This window comes from Hippocampus zosterae, chromosome 4 (genome assembly GCF_025434085.1).
Source record: "Hippocampus zosterae strain Florida chromosome 4, ASM2543408v3, whole genome shotgun sequence".
Taxonomy (NCBI): domain Eukaryota; kingdom Metazoa; phylum Chordata; class Actinopteri; order Syngnathiformes; family Syngnathidae; genus Hippocampus; species Hippocampus zosterae.
Window position 1 is genome coordinate 6346713 of NC_067454.1, and position 18299 is coordinate 6365011.

Sequence of the window (18299 nt, forward strand, 5' to 3'; positions counted from 1 at the left end):
AATGACTGTAAATCAATCAGACTTGTCCGGAGGGCATTCAGGCGGGGGTACACAATGCATGTTACAATGGGGATGGAGACTGGAAATGAGCTGGCTCCTCCCCTGATCAAGACCTTGCAGAAGTTTGCCCAAATTATTCCCACTATTTGGTGGTCCACCTGAAGACCAAGGTCTAGTCCAGACTAGGGAGTGCATACATGCACATGGATGTCATCTATAGACAGTCATGCGTGTTCGGGTAAGGGATTAAAGGTAAGGTTAAATGCGGCTCTGTTAGGCTCAGAACGGAACGGAATAAATTTTTTGGGATCGCGGAAACACAGGCCCAGACAAAATGCGACAACAAAAATATTTACAGCAAAGCGCACTGACAAAGTACAAACAGAAACTGATAGTCACAAAAAGCACTTGCAAAAGCGCAATCAAGCGAAACCAAAGCTCAAGAGCAATAAAGTAACGAAAATAGTTACAAACAAGAAACTATTAAAAGCGAGAGTCACTACCAAGAAAATCAAGAGGTCTAGAATACGACACTTGAAGCGCAACAGGTCAATAATCCGACCAGGAGTAGCAGACGGCGGCGTCTTGAAACACCCGGCCAATGAAAATCTGAAACAGGTTTGCCAAGTGGAGCGAAACACCCTTCACACCAGCTGCAACTGAAAACAATCACAGGCTCAATCGCGTCACATTCTGAGGAAATTTACAAAAGCTGGATCACCTTGCTGATGTGCAAGAAGAGTTCCCGCCAACTCACTTTTTGTTGTCTGATAATAACCAAATTAGCATTGTAGGGGAGGACATACTGGTCGAAAAACCATTGTGAGGAGATTCACACAACGGGTTCTGATTCTAGTCTCGGAGGAGAGTCGCCTTGGAGACAATTGTGGCTCAATGCCCAAACATTTTAGGGAGCACATACATACCCGTCAACTCATACGGTTTAGCCATAGTTCATACGGATTTTGTGGTGAATCTTACGTACCTGTATATGGCCATATCGGACAAATCATACGGATTCTGAAGAATTCAGTTTTTTTTCCCGCCCAGAATGGTGCGACTCTACTCGAATGCTTTCATTTCCAAATTAAATATGAATGGATGCTGCAACTTCGAGCCGATGGGTCAGCATTTGGAGTTGGTGAAAAAAGTAATGCAGGAATACAACTCTGAACACAGTAATGCCACCAAGTAGACATAAGGGGTGGGCAAACTTTTTGGCTCGGGGGCCGCATTGACTTTTAAAAATTGACAGAAGGGCCAGGTCAGCACGAGCTATGGTACATTAAAAATAAAACTGCCTTTGTTGACAGTCCATATCAAACATCAACAGAACAAAAGCATGAAAGTACGGTCTTCATATACTTTTTTTAAATGACAACAGTGTTGTTGATGACCTATTTTAGCCTGTGCATTGCTGCAGATGGGTTGTGATCCGACCAGTAGTAGTAGAGCGATACAGAGGTCCTAGGTGGTCGAAAAGAACCCCAATTTCAAGTCAATGCGCCACATGGCGGTGAAATGCCTGTCATTTCAAGTCCAATTGAAATGAATGCAATCATTCACATCGAACCTTAATTGTGGACCAACCTTGGGCGGGCCGGATTTAAAAAAAAAAAACAACGGGCCGGATACGGCCCGCAGGCCGTAGTTTGCCCATCTCTGCATTAACCAGACATTGTATTATGGAGATCTACAATAAATAACATTGTAAATTCTGTGGGCTTTTTTCTGCTGTAATTTTGACATAAAATGCTTTGGTATGTTATAAGGATTTTTTTGCCCTTTATAAGGATTTTTTTTTTTGGTAGTTTATACAGGTTGGCGCTGCGAAAAGTTGACAGGTATGCAAATACATGCAGGTCATAAACATCACTGAGCCACTTTGTGACAAAAGTTGAATCCGATCACACAGCAGCAGGTCCCGGTAGACAATTTGGGGTCTCATCACAAACATGCCGAGAAGTTGTAGGTGTGCACACTGGCCCTCAGGTCTGTCATTTTGACCCTCTTAAAGAAAAGGGAAAAAAAAAACAGTACTTCTGAGAAGCACATCCTTAATGTTAAAAATTAGATTGTGAGTCACGGTAATTGCTTTTAGTGAGCCGATGTAAATACATCCGACCAGGCCACGACCATCATGTCTGCGTTAGAGTACCAAAAATGACAATTATTGTATTGGTGACTCGATTTGGTGACATCACAGCGGCCATCTTATGCGAGCGGCAGAGCTTTTAGGATGCTGCGGTCAAAAGCGAGGCCAGCTTGTTATCCGATGTCATCGCGACCGAAGCCAGACGCGCACACGCAGAGAAGATATATTCCTCCAAATCCAACCTTATTTCCCTCCTCTGCCTCCGGGGCCTCAAATTTCTTTCCTCGCTTTATCTCTTCCCTCCTCCTCCTCCTCCTCGTCTTCCTTCTTACAGCGGGCTTGGGTGAGGTCACGGCGGGATCCGTGTCCCTTGGCCTCACAGAGCCTACTGGCCAGTTGGTGTAATTATGACGGATGGAGTAATTTCCACAGGAGCCTTTCGGCAAGACGCTCATCGTCAGCCGCTCTTTCTCTTGCCTTTAATGACTTTTTAATAGAGCTCACTCCCAAAGCCACGTCGCATCGGGCGCCAACGACAAATCACCGCTGTTAAGGCGGGCGATGGCGCAGGCGGACGCGTGCGGTCCGGCCTCTTTCGAAGCCCCCCGAAGTATCAACCGCTGTGTCTTTTTGTGTGTACACACTCGCAACCTGAAGGAACGCTTTAAGGGAACAACCCGACAGACTCGCATGCTGTTCTCCTCTCTGGAATCTCAGGCGCGGGCGCGTCCTCTTCGTTTTACATGGGAAACAGTCCTAGCTATGACTCGATTTAAATAGTTTGTAGCTTTCGGGAGTAGTGGGAGAAAAGAAACCAGGAGACCAACATTGATTGGGATGGTGACGTTGTCCCACAGATTGCAAGTTATCAAGATTACACTAATGAGATCTGGTGTCTGGCTAAAAAGGTCACACGGTCTCAGGAGGAGGGAAAGGTGAGGAGCCTCCATTACTAGATGGCATCTCCCCCTCGTGGGGCTCTGGGGTCACCCGCCTTCACCTCTGATGTCACCCAAAAAAAAAAAAAAAAGATAAGAGATGTCAATCAAGGTTACCTTTGAAATGTCGCCAGATGCTCGTCACGAGGCAACCATAACGAGTGTACTGACAGCGTACTTCACGGTTTACCTTCTTTATTCTTTTCACAATATGTTTTTGTTATTTTCGGGTTCTGTTTAGATATGCATGAAATGGTCTTGTAAGGATCGAGCAAGGGACCAAAGAGGTGTCGGATCAAGACCAACAAATAATTGTGTTTATTGTGACAATGAACCACTACATACTTGAAAAAGAAGTAGCAGTAAAATCCAGCATTGATACTGCATGAAGTAAACTTCTTAGCATTTTAAAAAAAAAAAAAAGGAGGTGATAATGGCTGTGGGATTTGTGGTGCGTCGTGGGGACCAATCAGGTCCAGAGACAGCTGCAGTGCCTCTGGCCAGCCCTCTACTCACAAACCAGACCTGTTGAGTCGCTACCAGATGTGGGTAGCCTAGCCAGAAATTGTACTCAAGTCAGAATCCCGGTACTGCCGTTTTAAAATACGATGACGGTTTGCGATGAACAAAAAAAAAAAAAGTAGGCCCCCAAATAAGTAAGTGCTCAGTGGGAAAAAAACGACTCAAATATTGAGTGAATGGGACACAGCTTCATTTTTTTTTTCAATCAGAGCACAATGGTCATAAACCAAAAAAATACTGCCCCCCCCAAAAAAAATCACTTAAATTCAGGCAAATTCAACCAAAAGATGGTCTTAAATCAATTGTGGAACAGGACAATACACTCACCATGCAGCGATGACACAGAAAACTTGCCTAGGGATCAGTAAGTATTAACGAAACTAAGTCAGGCATTTTTTGAGTTTGTCAGGTGATCACTGGACATGGCCGTACACCTTTTTCGCTCGACTGCGATGAGCCCACGACAACTAAATCAACTTAGCAGTATTTGCACAATGAAAGTGACAGCTCATAAGACGCTCCGTGCCGCGGCTCTAATTACAGTCCGCCGACCGTGAACAAGCAAGCCCAAGTAAGAGGACGGTGCCATTTCGCCGCTTTTGCAAGTGTGACGCGAGCAATACGAGTGGGAATTACCCGTGGCCCAGACGCTTCCAAAGTATCCATTCGTGATGCCAAATCAGACTAACTTGCAGTCGTTGGTGTGATATGGCCAAACATTATGACTGACAATTATAATCTAACTGGTGTTTTTCTTTCAAGTTCATTTGACACCCAGGCAGCTTTCAGCATATCACGCGAGACCTCGGTCCGGCAATCATCAATTGATTTACACGCAGCGGAGCTTTTTCTCATATACATCTCAGGACGTAGTAGCATGCGGGGTGGCCTGAAAAAAAGCAGTCCCACCTGCTTGATACATCCATCCATTCATTCATCTTCCGAACCGCCTTATCCTCACTAGGGTCGCGGGCGGTGCTGGAGCCTATCCCAGCCGTCTTCGGGCAGTAGGCGGGGGACACCCTGAATCGGTTGCCAGCCAATCACAGGGCACACAGAGACGAACAACCATCCACGCTCACACTCACACCTAGGGACAATTTCGAGTGTTCAATCAGCCTGCTATGCATATTTTTGGAATGCGGGAGGAAACCGGAGCACCCGGAGAAAACCCACGCAGACCCGGGGAGAACATGCAAACTCCACACAGGGAGGCCGGAGCTGGAATCGAACCCGGTACCTCTGCACTGTGAAGCCGACGTGCTAACCACTGGACTACCGGGCCGCCTTGTGTGTGTGTGTGTGTGTGTATATATATCTATATATCAAGACGTGGTGGCATGGTGGTCTTTTAAAAAAAAAAAAAAAAAAGCAGTGCCACCTGCTTGAACGTATCAAATTGTCATTGTCTGTTAGCAACATTTGGTATTGGGTTTTGCAGGTAATTAAAGTGAAAGACATACTATGGCCTTTTCTCTTCCTCCGAATGCAACATCATGCTTGGGGCAATCAGGCTTTGTGTGTGTGTGTGGGGGGGCGTGTCGCCGCAGCAAGGCCTTGGGCAACGGCTTGCTATTTATCACTAGCATAATGTCATATAGCAGTGCATCAAAAGCCTTGTGTATTTAATTTTTGAACATATTCTGCTCTCTGTTGCAAGTCCCACCAGAGCATTGTGCCGCCCCCAGTTCACATGTCGTTCCGTTGCCTCTGGACCCAAGTGCTGCCTTTCTATTTTCTCTTGCCCGGTGGAAACCCTCTTTAATGTCATTCACGATTCCCACGCTACAGATTGGTTGCGTTGTCACCGTGCGTACGCCGGTCCAGTGTGGATTTCAAAAGCCACGTGTCGGTCGGCATGTGTTGATCCACAGGCCGGCACCAGCTTCAAGAAAAGGTCCACCATTTTATCAATGGCTAGCTTACATATCCAACTACATTGCAGCACCAATGACTTTGCTCTGTCCACCATCTTGTTTTTTTAAAGAAAACAGATTCGCGAGTATCTCCACGTTATGTCTCTGCGTTACGACGTGTTCCGGAGCAAACTGACAAACGGCCACAATAAAAGCGCTTGTCAAAAAGGACGATGGAAATCGTGTTTCATATATGTCCTCTTGGTGTTTCACTTTACACGAGTGCAGAGCATGTTGCTAACGTTCATGCATTTTTGATGCGCGTTTATTAGCGCCGTGTTTCACGTGGCCCCGGGCCAGCACTGCAGGGGTTTTGGCCATAAATAATCATCTTTTTCAACTCTCGCCTCAACCGATGCCAGCGTGTAAAGGAGCTCCATTTTCATCTGTGAGCTGACAGAGCAGCTTTGCCAACAAGTCGAGAGTCCACGATGGAATCTGGAAAGGTCTCGGCGGGGATGGTGGTCCACCTCTGACTTGCTTGGGGATGGGAACCCGATTAGGGTTTCACGACATCATTACGATTTCAAATTAAGGTGTGATGACATGGCTACGCTCTTTCAAGTGTGGTTGACGGTTTTCGAATTAGGTCAGGATTTTCGGGTGATCATTTCAATCACTAAGCTAAGGTTGAAATCTGAATTCACAACAACCCCAACTGTATTTGAAATCCTAACCCCGGGTGCAATCACAATCCTCGTTTGAAACCCTAACCCCGTCTTGAAAACGTCATTTGAAACTCAAACCCTTGATAAAAGTTGCTGATCGTGTAATGGTGCACTTGCCTGGCTTGTGCGCGGCCAGGGCGGCGTCGATTTGAAAAGCCATTGTGAACCCCAATTCAGGCAGTAAACCCGAATTTAAAACCATTTCCCTGATTTGACACTAAAATTTTAATCCGCCCCATCTTAGAAATCCTAACTCTTGTCTGAAACTCATGCTGATTGGAAACCGATCACCAATCTTACACATGCATGAAAAATCCTAATTTGAAAGTCCCGAAACAGTTCGAGTGAAAAATATAAACCGATTTAAATCAAAATGTGACTACATGCGTCCCACAAAATGGTTCATTTTGCACAAAATTACTCACAAATATGTTTGAACATTCTTGTAGGCATTATGCTACAAACGTCGGATTTTCCCATCATGCCACGGGGCAAAGCTTTTTTTTTTCAATGTTTGTGATTTTAAACCCTAACCTTTCTTTAAAACCCTCCAGCGCGACCCATCAGACACGATGCTGTGTGACATTCCTCATATGTTCAAAACAACGGCCCTCCAACATCAATATGTGATGAGGCACTCGAGTCTGTGCGCATTCCTTCCAGGTGAACATCTCTCTTTTAAACACCCCCCACACCCAGCAGACTTCGGTTTCCACAGCAGCCGGTCAGCAAATTGCGCCGACCCCCCCGTGGCGAGACGGCCCAGCCAGCCCGGTCCGGCGCAGTGCTGAGCTGTGGACTCGGCGGCCGTAAAGAGGTTTAGGTGCAAACAAACATCCCATTTAGTGGCGCGGCTCCTCCATTTAGGCGGCGATTACGGCCCACGGGGTCCTGGCTCAGCACTGAATTATGAATTAAGTTGTCAGGAGAGCCTCTGCTTATGAGCTGAGGGGCTCATTGAAATTTAATTTGAAAAGGGATTCTGTTAAGAATGTATGCTCAGCAAGCTCCTGTGCTGGGGTAAGTACTGACGAGTGCGATGGAAGAAAAAGAATGCGGCGGAGTCGCCGCCTTGGTTTTAGTGCGGTACATCACGGAGGCTCCCGTTCGATTAGAGCGCCCCAAGTGAACATCGTCTCATGCTGGAGCTGTTTGATCGGGATTGACATGTCTGGCTGGATGCTGACACACTAAGAGGGAAACATAAAAAAAAAAGTGTGTGATATGATGGCTACAAAAATGATATTGGTCGCTGAAACGGCAAGAGGTGTGAATTGATTTCAAACCTTCACCTGGGGCTAGCAATCCTCATTGAAAGCCCCACTACTTGTTTGAAACCCTAATTTGAATCCCTAAAACGTATTTGAAACTTTAACAAAGGCACGAAGCCCTAATTGTAAAGTTTGAAACTGAATCATGTCTTCAATCGCAAATTTGGAACCGTAACACTTGTTTTGATCAATAATTTAAATCCTATTTCAAATTCTAACCCGGGTTTGAAAGTTTAAACTTCAGGTCTGAACCCCGTCTCCAAACCATCATTGGAGAACCTTACTTGAAGCCTGCGACTGGGAAAAAATAAAAATAAAAAAATAGTGATTTAATGATCGCCAGAGTCTGAAAGAATGATACAGGGAAAAGGTTAACGCGCAAACTAGCAAAAAATTGGTTTAAAAAAAAAAAACAATTTTAAAAGACAAAGTCAGCAACTTCAAGTTTGGATTTATTGCTCGTCGATATGTAATCTGATCTGTGTAATATTTCACAACAAGGTCAAAAATATGGAAACGACAGATAAGACTTTGGAAAGGGTTTTGAGAAATATATTTCTTGGATTACCTACCATGATGGCGTGCCAGATTTACCACAAAAAGTGAACACTAATTCGTTCAAAAAAAAAAAAAAAAAAAACATTCAGAAAATTCGTTCGCAATTTATGGCATTGACGTATCATGGCAGACCACGAACAAAGAAACAATGAAATACTCTACCACTAGATGGCAGAAGATACACACAAACAATGAAGATCTTCATTATTTCTGTATATACCGTCGCTATAATTTAGGTTCAACGCTGTGCTGTGACATTTATTTCAAAGTGTCAAATCTGTGCCTCGGCTCAGTCGAGGTTTGGGGAAACGCTGTAATTTTATTTCTTCAGCGAGCTCACGCTGGTCTCTCCTTTTACAGACACATCAAACTTGGGCTCTCATGTTTTTTGATCCCACCAGGGACGCACTATGCTTAATTCTGCTATTTAGCATACACACCATATGTAGGCCGCCTGAAGTCTGTCCCCAAGAGCCCCCCTCCCTGTGTGCGCGCACACTCACACCCCACCACTCCTGCCTTTTATCATTTAGCACTCTGAGGGCGCACGCCGCCGTCGCAGAGAGAGTTCCTTTTAACGTTTAAAGCCCGGTGTCACATGACCCCGCCATGCCACTCTGGACGGGACCTCGACTTTGCTACATTCCTGCCAGATGTTTGGGGAGCCCCCTGGAGGGGGTTTAGGTGATTTGGGAGAGAGCGCGACTGTGCTGCCAAAGTGTAACAGCTTAGCGATCCCACAGGGACCATTGAGGGCCATCTGAAAGGTCTTTGGAAGGAGACCGGGCCCTTCACATGACGCTGCCAGCGGAATAAAGCACCACGGGCCATTCCGCTGATTGGGAGAGCTGGCAATATTTGATACCCTAATTTGACACCCGAAACCTCCCTTGAAAGCTGATTTGAAACTTTAAAACCAGAACCATATCAAAGGCTTAAAAGCTAAATTTCAAGCCCCAAGTACAGCTCAAAATATGAGCCACACAACTTGGCCTACTCTCCATTGCATTCATACAGAGAGCGGGTATATTCGTTCCGGGCTTCACCCCCGTATGCTAATGCTGACCCTGAGGGGCGGGACTTAGAGACTGGCGGCCAATCAGAAAAGACAAAACGCATTGCATTGATTGATGGAAGAAGTGTGGGTCAGCCATCCTGCCATCTTAAGGCAAAGAAAGTTGTGACCTTCACCCTTCTGCTGTCCATTGACATTCCCATCCCCAGTCGCCAACACTCACACACAAACACACCAGGATTGACAGCTCCTGGGGAAGGGAAAGGAGCTGCCGGGTGATGCAAAGGAGGTGGCGGATCCGGGGAAAGGGAGGAGGATGTGTGGCCCTGCAGGCCGGAGGTCTCGCTGCCAGACACAGTGTGAGCTGCTCCATTTGTTTGTGTGTGTGTGTATAGATGGGAGTGCGACCGTATGCACTTCTTCACGGATGGCCGAGCGTCAAAATCTTTGAAATAAAATTTCCATTCAACCAGCTGGCGTCATCATTTTTAATTCTTTTTAATGCCATGACACAACAAAAGCGTCGGTCTCGTGGTGACAAACAATAAGGTGCATTGTAGAGTTTCATCAAAAAGCAGACGTGCGCCGTTTGGAGGAGAAAAACTGCAGAGCCGACTGGTCGACTGCCTATCACGGCATTGTAGGATAGTTGCTTGAAACAATGCATGAAAGATTTGTTAAAAAGTGACGGGAGGCAGACAGAGAGCGTTGGAGAAACTGTGGACACAATGCTGCTGCTGCTGCTGCTGCTGCTGCTAATGCATGCGCACACTTACCGGAGATGGATGCACTCACGACACCGTTGGCCACAAGTGAAATACAGTATAAAACATTTAGGTTCTTGATTTAATGTGTTGCATCAACAACAACAACCCAATCAAAACACACACACACACACATACACACACGCAGGCAGTGTGCACTTAATCACACGAGTCACACTTGCATTCTAAATGAACCATACGACTCTTTCGAAATTTAAGTGCTTTTTTTGCCTGAATGCCGAAAAGCACTTTTCGAATGATTGGCCCGTGAGTGCAGCTGGACATAAGTGCCATGTTTTTAATTCGGGAGGGGGGGGGGTCTTTTTAAGTGTGTCGTATTTATGTGTGGCCTGTATTTTGTGTTTTAATAATACTGCAAAAAGGTTTCCGAAAAAGCTCAACCTTTTTCCAATATCGTCATGTAAAATCCATGCATTTATTTTGGGGTTATGTTCATTCCACCGAAGCCTTATATTGTTCATATTTTGAAAAGCAACATTTATTATATCAATTTGTGTTTCGATGAAAAGTGACAGATTTTTTTTAATACTTGTTGAAATTAATACACCAAAAAAATTTTTTAAATAATGTTTTAGCGTGTCATATATGAAGATTATGTGTTATATTTTGTATACTGTATATGTGTGCCTAGCTACATAATTCCTACCAAAGTGCTGCATTGATTTTTATTTTATTTTTTTAATGTGACACTCGACTTTATTGACGGTACTTTGCAATTGTGACAAAGCGATGTACACGTCAGGTACGACATAAAATACTAAATATTATGAAATCAAACCGATAAATAATTGAGTTCATTGTTATTTTGGGTGAAGTTGATTGGGGAAAAAGCAGCATTGTTGCATTTCTAGTTTACACAATATGTAATCGATCGTCGCGTGTATTGTGGCGAGGGGAAATCTGAGAAGTAAAAAGCAGCCATTCTCAGTTTTTATGTCTAGCTTACATTTTTTTGTGAAATTCCTCACGAGGGCCTGCTTGAAAACGTATCCGATTCCTCCTTAACCATTCGGCCGAGTCTTATGGAAAATGGCTTATGTCCTTTTTGCATCATTTTGCTCACTTAACAACAAGCAGCTATCCAAAGAGAACCCAATGGAGATTTTCTTTCTAGCCTACCAAAAGCCACAGAAATTGGTTTGGGTTTGAGCCCCCACCGGTTGCCTTCTCTGCATGGATGGTTGTCAGCCGAGGGCTTCAGATGGCCGGGAATGGTGGCATCGCAGTGGCTGTCTTGTCACCCCCTACCCCTGCCCGTCTGTTGTGGCAGAGCCTGTTGCCTTGATTTTTTTTTTCTCACTCTAAGGTGACGATGGTGGTGCTCCTGCTGCTGCTGCTGTGAGGGCAACATGGCTGCAGGCGTTATTTCTCTCAAACCTCCAAGGGAAGATTCACTACTGTATAATGTGTGCTAGCAAACTGCAACCTAAAGGTTAGAGACAATTGTCGTTTTTGACTGAAACTTTTCTGAGGGCTAGTTTCACAGTACTATACTGAGCTTTTGTCTTTTCTGCATTGGTGTGGTGCAGGAAATACAGAAATATTGTGCATAAATACAGAATTTGTATGGTTGGCAAAAATATTAGAAAAACATCACCTCATTTAAACAAGTTGATATGTATAGCAGTTGAGGTTCTAAAAACAGAATGCTGTAAATGGATTATCAAAATAATGCAAGCACATTTAAATACTAAACATTAAATAATTTAAATAACTTGAAATTGTTCCAATTATCATAGCAACAGACTTTTTCAAAAACGTTAAAATACAAAGCTAGCAAAATATTACTAAAACATGTCATTTAAATAAGTTGATTTGTATAGCAGTTAAGGTTCTAAAAAATAGAATTGTGTAAATAAAATGTAAAAATAATTAAAGCAAATTTAAATAAAACATTAAATAATTTAAAGAACATGAAATTGTACTAATTATAATAAGACAATTTTTGCAAATGTGTGTAAAAAATACAGTACAAAATATGACTTGAAAACATTTTTTGTGGAAATAATATACTAAAATAGAAACACCAAGTACATTTTCTGAAACTGTTAAAACTTCCCATTTGCATCGTCTGAAAGTGGGAGGAGGGGGAAAAAGTACTCTCACCAAAACTATGATGCGAATGAAAGAAAAAAATGGTCATGTTTCGTGCGCCTTGTCATAAGTTTTGGATGCTCTTGTTGGGAACCTCTGGAGTACAGGATATACAATTCCACTACAATACAAAGGCTTTCAGAAATGGGCAACGTAGATAGAAAAAGCTCCTTAACGAAATAAAAGCTATAAGTCAAGCCTTGCTCACCTGTGGCGACGTTTAGCAATACATGCTAATCTGTGTGAGCACGACCGCTGAGCCAAACGCGCCATAAAGCAGCTTATTGCAACTCTACATTGCTCACAATCAGGCATATTTTCTCACGGGACTAAGAGGGGGGGGGGGGGGTTTGACCGATATGTAGGTGGATGAGGGAAAAAAAAAAAAGATTGTCATGACTTTCCTTCCTTCTCTCTCGTTTTTTAAAATCCAACTATAATCCACACGAGTGGTGTGCGGAAAAGACATGTAGCGGTATTCAATATAAGGCATGAATTTGATGAATTTGCCTTAAAAGGTATACATGTACAAACTGCTGTCCAATCGTAATGCTTGATTACGTTGTTTTTATTTTTATCCCCTTTTGTACGCACTGCTCATTGTGACAGAAATGTCAAAATTGAACGCCGTTTACCGTCTGTTGTTATTGGGGAATGCTTGTTGCACACCATTTTGAAGCATCCGCACTAACGAGCCACAGCTCATACTCCTTCAGGAGTTGGACCGGGCTCATTTTTCCATCCTCCCTCTTTTTTTTTTTTGCCACCCCGTGGAGACTGGGAGATTTGGAGAAGGGAAATGTGCGGGGGTTGGGGGGTTATTACAAAGCAATCCATTGCTGAGATGGACTGCAAGCGAACTAACCAACCAAAGGCGCGTTCGGAAATTCACTCTGACGTCCGTGCATGACAGAGTGGGTGTGTTCGGAGAGTGAAGTGAAGAGTGCACTTTGCCCCCATTAAATTCTGAACGCCGCATGTATCCCCCCAGGCGGAGCGCCGAGTGACATTTTTGGTGCACTCTGAATTGCCGAACGAAAAATTTAAGCAATTTTCGAAATTTCCGAACTGTCACGGTGAATTATTTCCGAACTCGCCCCTAATGTACAATTAATTAAAAGAGGCACCCTGCACCAGGTACAGCAGCAGCACAAACACGGAAACAGGAATTGTATTGGAACAGAATGGCTCCTAATGATTTTATTGTAATCTTTCAACTTAAATATATAAATAAACTAATTGCTGGGGGTGCTTGTAAACGATTAAACTCACACAGTAGCAGCGCTTGGAAAGCAGGAGAAAAATTGCACACAACATCAGACGGACCACCAGTGTTTTTCAAAAAAGACCCACTAAATTATTGGGCGATCTTTATATTTTCAGAGGTTGAAGTGGGCATGAGTAGAGATGTGCATGTACATTTTGGTAATGATTTATATTGTTTATCGGGCATGAGGTGACATTAAGCTTTTTTTTCATAAAAGAATGCTTGCTACAAGCCGTTTATTTGTCACTCCCAGTTGAAGTTGATGAGAAACAAAAACTGGAATTATGGATTGTATATTCAAAAACCAATCTCATCAAACCAATGTCTCCTATCGTAAATGTGCATCTCCATCCAAAATAGGGAAACAGTTGTCCTGGGGCATCACTAACACTAAAGAACTTATTTTGATTTCCACATAAAAAAAATAAAAATCTTCATTAGATGATAAAGAAGTCATATCTTTCGGTAGGTGTTACATATTGCAATATCATAGATACTGCAAAACACAACACCCATGTCACATATTGTATGTTTTTCCAATACAGTATAATGCAGTCTTACTGTATGTATGACACCTTTGAGTAATCATTTCAGTATCACGATGCCAGGCCGAGTGTACTTTTTTTGGGGGGGGGGGGGTCTAAATATGGTCACTCTACTGCAGGTGTCACCAACATTTTTGAGGGTGAGAGCAACTTCATGTGTACCGATTGTGTGAAGGGCTACCAAATTGATACACGTCTGAAATAACATATTTGTCCAAAATACCTTCAATAATATGAGGATGGGTTATTTTTAATACTTGATGATTTAAATTGTCAGACTTTGATCGTGTTTCAAAATGTCTCACAGTACTGCCAATGTTTGCATTTTTAAATCATAATTTCTACTAGCAAATCACAATGTCCAGGCACTGGCGGGCTACTCAAGTGGTCTTCACGGGCTACCTGGTGCCCGCGGGCACCATGTTGGTGACCACTGCTCTACTGTGACACATGGAACAGCAACACGTACAAAAAAAAAAAAAGCACAGCCGTACTCACAAGTATTCACTTTGCTCTGTGTTAAGAGATGAGGTCGTTCTCTGCCTCTTCCACTTCTTGCGCCGCTCCCCTCCAATCAAACCTCCTTGCCGCCATTGTTGCAGAACAACGTCCGTGTAGATCGAAATGAAGTATTTCGGTATACATTTCCGCAAAACACATAAATAAATAAATAAAAACTGTGACAGAGTGGGGGAACAAAAAAAATTGAATAAACTCCCATGATTCATCAGTATTCCGTTGTATATCATTGTGGTATGTTGGCCTTGGAAAAAGGTATAAACAGGTGCACTTGGGAGCAGTATGAGCAATCAACAAATCTACACACGTGCGTGCATGCTTACGCGTGACCCTCGCACATGAGTTGCAATACACATCAAGCGCCATTCAAATCAGGCCAACAGGAAACACCTGAAAAACATTTCACCCGTATTTGTACAATCAGACGTAGGTGACTCAAAAAGGAAATAAGTCGAGTCGTGTGGGCGTTTTAGTGGAAAGGAAGCACGTTTTGAGAGGGGGGGGGGGGGTGCGCGCAACAGATGAGACACCACAGGCAAGCCGCATCGAATGGCAGCCGTGTGGCAATACTGACATCTACCGTGTGCGTTGAATATGATGATATATATTTTTGCCTTTGAGGGATTGTGTGAAGTCTCATCACGTATATTTCATTTCCACAACGCAAAAAAAAAATTCTTAAAAACTAATACCAGGATATATGATTAATTTATAAATGAATATGACTGCAATATCAAGTTATGTTCAAAAATAAACAATTGATGAGTCGTGCTCATGGAAAAATACATGTATCAGTAATTGTATAACTTTATATTTTTCAATGAAAAATACAGAAATAAACAATTACAAACCCCCAATATTAAAATTTGTATTTGAAAGTAATACAATAACTCGTGATGGTCTAATTAAAATGAGGCCAATGAAAGTTTAGTTTATGTATACCGAAATAAAGAAAAAGAAAAACTTTAAAATGAATTACACAGATAAAACATTTGGTTTTAATACGTCAAAAAAATTAAGTAAAATTCTACACTTTTTCCATCCAAATAATTAATTTTAGGAAGATATTTTAAATTACAGTATTTGCAAATAAATAACGGCAAAGTCAGGTCAGGTGGAAAAAAAAACAGTTTTATTTGAGCAACAAAAGGAAGAGCAAAGACACGTAATTAGGTACACCTGCACCATCATTTGCACCAAGCCTGTGTATGGATGATGCGGGTGTACCCAATATTGGGACTCATGGGCCCAGGATGAAGCGCTCCACCTTCATCATGTAGGCCGGCTTCAGGAAGCGCTGCAGTTCTCGTTTGCTCAGCCACATGAGGGCGGTGTTGGGCTCCGCGTTGGTTGGGGTGTCTGGTGTCAGGATGGCTTTGAAAAAGAAGATCTTGGCGCCCAACGAGGTATCGCTGCGGGCGGCTTTGGGCAGCTTGTACTTGTACACGCCACACGGTGCCTGGCCTAGGAAGTTGGCCTTGATGGTGGGCTCTGAACACGGAAAAAGGACACCAAGCTGTCAGTCATCTGTTCAGTAGTACATAAATAGGAAGTAGTGGTATTAGAAGTAGGAGCAGTATTGGTTTTACTGGTTATTGTATCATTCATTCATTCATTCATTCATCTTCCGAGCCGCTTGATCCTCACTAGGGTCGTGGGGGGTGCTGGAGCCTATCCCAGCTGTCTTCGGGCAGCAGGCGGGGGACACCCTGAATTGGTTGCCAGCCAATCACAGGGCACACAGAGACGAACAACCATCCACGCTCACACTCACACCTAGGGACAATTTAGAGTGGTCAATCAGCCTGCCATGCATGTTTTTGGAATGTGGGAGGAAACCGGAGCACCCGGAGAAAACCCACGCAGGCCCGGGGAGAACATGCAAGCTCCACACAGGGAGGCCAGAGCTGGAATCGAACCCGGTACCTCTGCACTGTGAAGTCGACGTGCTAACCACTGGACTACCGGGCCGCCCGTTATTATATCATAGTTTTCTGAAAAATTGTTTGAATTTTTCAAGTGACAAAAACAGGAGCCACCAAAAGTAACATACTCCAACATAGCCGGCGGGGGTTCATAGCTGCTAAATACCTCCGAGGGAGGCGAGCGCCCTCTGTGCCGTGTGCCTCAGCGTCTCTCCCGGGCGCCACTGGGCCTGAGGCAGCAGCCACAGCTTGTCACTTCCCACCTGCTGCTCGGCCAACAGCACCAGCGAGTCGGAGAGCAGGCGCCCCGACGAGCTCAGGTCCTTATCCGCGTCATCTGTGCAGACACACGGTGACGGTGTCGCTTAGCAACCGGGGAACAACTGTGACATCCGGCAACCCTTGGGAAATGTCGCAGGTGATAAAAGCACGAGAAGAATAGAAGGAGTATAACAACTGGCTGTCGAGGTACAGGTGGAAAGAGCAGAAGAAGACAACGCAGAAGTCGCATGGCAGTGGTAGTGGCACTACTAGTAATGGTGGTCGTAGTAGTGGTAACAGTAATAGAAGTAGCAGTAGTCATAGTTATACTGGTGGTAGTATTAAGAGAAAAAGGAGTAGAAAGAAAAGGAGCAAAAGTACTAGCAGTAGTAGTCGGAAGTACAGTTAGTATAGTTTTACAAGTAATAGTCGATTGAAGTATTCGTAACCTGTGGTTCTTGGCGCAGGCCTGAATGTCTTGAATTTGCGCTCCCACTCGTCCTCCAAGTCCTGCGTTAGTACAATGTCTTGCTCCTTGCGCTCGTCGTCATCGTCGTCGTCGTCCTCATCCGCCTGCTTTCTCCTCAGCCTCTCCGCGTCCTCCAGCAGACGGAGCTCATGCTCAGACAGGATGCTTTTCTCCAGCTCCATCTGATAGTACACAGTTGAATAATGTGGAACCTTATTCCTTGGATTCCTTGGATTATAGAAAAGTCCTTACCTAGATTATAGAAAAATCCTAAAGGATTATAGAAAGTCCTTCATTAATCAATGAAGATGTCATAGCTTTGAGGATTTTATGAAATTTTGGTGAAAAAATTGTGTTTTTATGACATGTAGCATGTAGCAAATGACATTTTGGTGACATTGTGGAGACTCTTTTTCTCTCGGTTTTAACAAGTCCTCCATTCAAATATGTTAACATTACATCTGTCTCTATAATACGCCGCTCTCGCAAAACTCTAATTGTTTTCTGATTCTGAATATGCATAATGCCATATGTTGTACTTTCTTTCCGTGTCAATTTTTTACACATAAAAGGTACCACCTATCTAGCATGACGTCATAACGTCATTCAACCCTACTTGACATGATAAAACTACGTGGGCATACACATGCATATACACACACACGAGAAATATACTGAATATAATCAAGTATCAAGTACAACTTTATTGTCAAATGTGCTGTATGTGTAACATACAATATATAAGCTTATTTTAGGCTTCGTGGGAGCCCATTTTGTGCGTAACGTCCTTTGCTACGTTCCTGGAAACGAGGTAGTTGGACCATGAACACAACGACGCAAATTGTGAACTGTACGTAAATGAACTTCAACATGCTGACACTATCAATGCTGAATTGTAATTTATTGTGATTATTATTGTCAAACACACCTGCTGCATCAGGCGAGCAAAGCGCTGCTCCACGAGACTCAAGTCCGCAGAGATGACCGGCGGCCGCTGCAAACACACCGCAGCCATCAGAGTCCATGGGGACCGCGGTGTTTCCGGCGCTAATTTGTTCCGTAAATTTGAACGGCGAAGGGAACTGTTGGAAAACGGGCGAAAAACTGAATTCGCGATCGGGGTCCTCTCAAAACGGGAGAAATAACGAAGCAGTGGCCAACTCGCCATCCTTGCACAGGGAGCCGCCATCTTCTTCTGTGACATTCATGACTATAATTTTTTTTAAAGAAGTACAGGCTTTACGCTTTTCATCTTATTTCACCATGCTGTAAGAAGAATCGTAATAGTAATATGTATTTTAAATTGATGCACTCAATAATATTTTGTGTCATTAACTCTAAAAAGGGACATGGGGCGAACGCGTGCCTTCTTGTTAATAAAAGGAAAATATACGAGGTTTTGAATTGGTTCTTGAACGCGACAAATCACACCCACAATTCTTTGCAGTAAT

At 43.6% G+C, this 18299-nt stretch overlaps 1 protein-coding gene across 1 annotated transcript; it reads right to left on the reverse strand.

Annotated features, from left to right (window-relative positions):
* Nucleotides 1–15303: 15303 nt before the first annotated feature.
* Nucleotides 15304–18067, reverse strand: mrpl46 (mitochondrial ribosomal protein L46). Its single transcript, XM_052064389.1, has 4 exons — nt 17777–18067; nt 16829–17030; nt 16285–16455; nt 15304–15684 (listed from the first exon to the last, which is right to left on the reverse strand). The coding sequence occupies exons 1-4, from the start codon at nt 18050–18052 to the stop codon at nt 15434–15436; spliced, it is 900 nt and encodes a 299-aa protein (XP_051920349.1). The 5' UTR covers nt 18053–18067; the 3' UTR covers nt 15304–15433.
* Nucleotides 18068–18299: the final 232 nt, after the last annotated feature.

What these genes read in the sequence shown, in the direction of transcription:
- mrpl46 (XM_052064389.1), bottom strand. Translation starts at nt 18,052, where the DNA reads ATGTCACAGAAGAAGATGGCGGCTCCCTGTGCAAGGATGGCGAGTTGG. An exon ending in TTGCTCGCCTGATGCAGCAG is followed by an intron (nt 17,031 to 17,776) that starts GTGTGTTTGACA and finishes GTGTACTATCAG; the next exon opens with ATGGAGCTGGAGAAAAGCAT. An exon ending in GGCGCTCGCCTCCCTCGGAG is followed by an intron (nt 15,685 to 16,284) that starts GTATTTAGCAGC and finishes TTCCGTGTTCAG; the next exon opens with AGCCCACCATCAAGGCCAAC.